We start from the raw sequence: 2,123 nt of genomic DNA on the forward strand, positions 1-2,123 counted from the left end.
AAACTGTCATCAGTGGTGTACCAGCTGAAGTTACCGCCCAAATGGAAGATTCATCCTACATTCCATGCAGGATTACTCTACCCTTATTTGGAAACCACAATGCATGGGAAGAACTATCTCCGACCTCCACTGGAGCTAATCAAGAACCAAGAGGAGTTTGAAATTGAACATATCATTGATCCAAAGACTGTTGGCAAGCAAACACTGTACCAGGTATGATGGAAAGGATACCCAGCATTGGATGATTCCTGGTTACCAAAAACTGAACTTTCACATGCCAAAGATGCTTTGGCAGACTTTCTGCAACCAAACAAAGGATGATTCCTTATAAGAACGGTATCCCCCTGCTTTCCTCAAATGGCATCTATCGCTGTCCTCGCTGCACTCCTCACCCTCACCTGGTTTCTATTCGCACTCCTCATCCTCACTCTCACCCTCACCTTCCTCTACTTCAAAGAGACCTACAAGGTTGAAATCATCCTCACCCGCTGACCAACCACCCCCGTTGCTGACCTAACCCCCGAGTAGCTGACAGGAGTACAAGTAATGTCCCTTGCTGAATTAACTCCGACCCCCTTTACTGATTTACTTAGTGGTGAACCAACTCGCTCCCGTCACCGCCACCACCCTCACTGTCATTGACAAGCACCCCCACCTCCTCCTTCTAGCCCTTCTGGGCTTCTTCCTCACCACCCTCCTATCTGTCCTCGCCCTCGCTCTCACCGTCCCCCTCACCCTTTGTCTCACGCTCCGCCACCTTGAGAAGGAACACCAGTGGGCCTTCAATATCGCGGCCACTGCCCAGCGCCCCCTCCTGCATACCACCACTAACCTCCCCATCATAGCCACCAATCGTGACTCAAATAACCCCACCCAGGTTTACTTTGAGTACATAAGAGAGCATCAAGATTAGTGTCTGGGGGGTCATTTTGTCTGTAGTACTGGCTGCTCTTTGTATTCTGTGCCTAGCCTTTTCAAGAAAACTCCTTTCCTGTGTCTTCTCTATGCCTGCTGAGTGCAACAACCGCACCAGAAATAACAATGAAACTTCTAATCTGGACCCACGTCATTGCCCTTTGGCTCCTAGGCACAATAATTCTCCAACTGCTGGTCCCCAGAGAGCAGCAACCCCTTTCCCTTCCCACATCCAAACTTTAGAAGAGCGTTTCACAGCTGGAGTAATAGAGATGCCAGTTCCCAGGCATCCCATTTTGAGCTTCCCTTCCCAGCAAGAATCTGATGATTCTTCTCTTGAATTTCTTGATAAAGGAGGCTTCTGTTATCTGTTTACATCCCCCTTCCCAAATGCCACTCGCCATCCTTTCCTCATCCCCGGACCCCTGGACTCCTCAAATAGTGATGCTATAGTCTTGCACCTGTTTCCTGGACCCCTAGAACTCCCTCAGGCCTCAGAAGCAACGACCAGATCTTACCACGTCGCTCCTGCTCAGGTATTTCCATCCTCGTCACCTATGAATACCTTGTCGTCCCCAAACCCTGACAGTCCCCTTGCTGCATCCACTGATTCCCCCAGTATGCCACTTCTCGCCTCTGACATCTCAGATGATGGTAGCCTTGATCATGCTCCTAACCTATGGCTACTAGCCAATGTCAGCAAATATGTCACGACATTGGAAGGACACAGCAGCGATCCCCAGGAATTTATAGTTTACAGCGATGACGTCATCCAGTGACCCTCCAATGATGTCACTCGGTATTGGTGGGCCATCCCCTTTGACACCTCCACCCCAGTTCAAGATGTCAACCCCTTGGAATGCGTGCTACCTTACTTCCCTAGAGCATACACTACCACTGTTACTCAACCTCCTATGGGCATTCCCATCTATGGAAATCCTGCCTTTGGACTATGATGAGTATCGACAACTGCAGCCGATGTGCTCCAAGTCACTGAGCCTGTAGGAAATTGGAACCTTTTGGACAAGGAATGGGAAGAGGATACTTGGGAGTACTTGCTGATGCGGGATGATAATCTGTTGGAAAGTCTTTGAGCTTCACTACAAGACATCAAGGATCTTGGGGTGACTGATGAAGTCAACCGCTTCAGGGCTGTTGACGCCAAAATAGACTTACTACTGGCAGTGCAACGATTGGTAGGGGCTGAG

General features: G+C 49.4%; 1 protein-coding gene across 1 annotated transcript; it reads left to right on the top strand.

The window, feature by feature from the left end:
• Nucleotides 1-357: 357 nt before the first annotated feature.
• Nucleotides 358-1,920, top strand: FIBRA_08766 (uncharacterized protein; the record flags this gene model as incomplete). Its single annotated transcript, XM_012330389.1, has 5 exons — nucleotides 358-468; nucleotides 529-595; nucleotides 669-888; nucleotides 1,088-1,610; nucleotides 1,669-1,920. 5 exons carry the CDS (start codon nucleotides 358-360, stop codon nucleotides 1,918-1,920), a joined length of 1,173 nt encoding a protein of 390 aa, XP_012185779.1.
• Nucleotides 1,921-2,123: the final 203 nt, after the last annotated feature.

The sequence above is a fragment of the Fibroporia radiculosa genome, assembly GCF_000313525.1.
Source record: "Fibroporia radiculosa TFFH 294 genomic supercontigs, scaffold2776, whole genome shotgun sequence".
In the NCBI taxonomy this organism is placed as follows: Eukaryota; Fungi; Basidiomycota; class Agaricomycetes; order Polyporales; family Fibroporiaceae; genus Fibroporia; species Fibroporia radiculosa.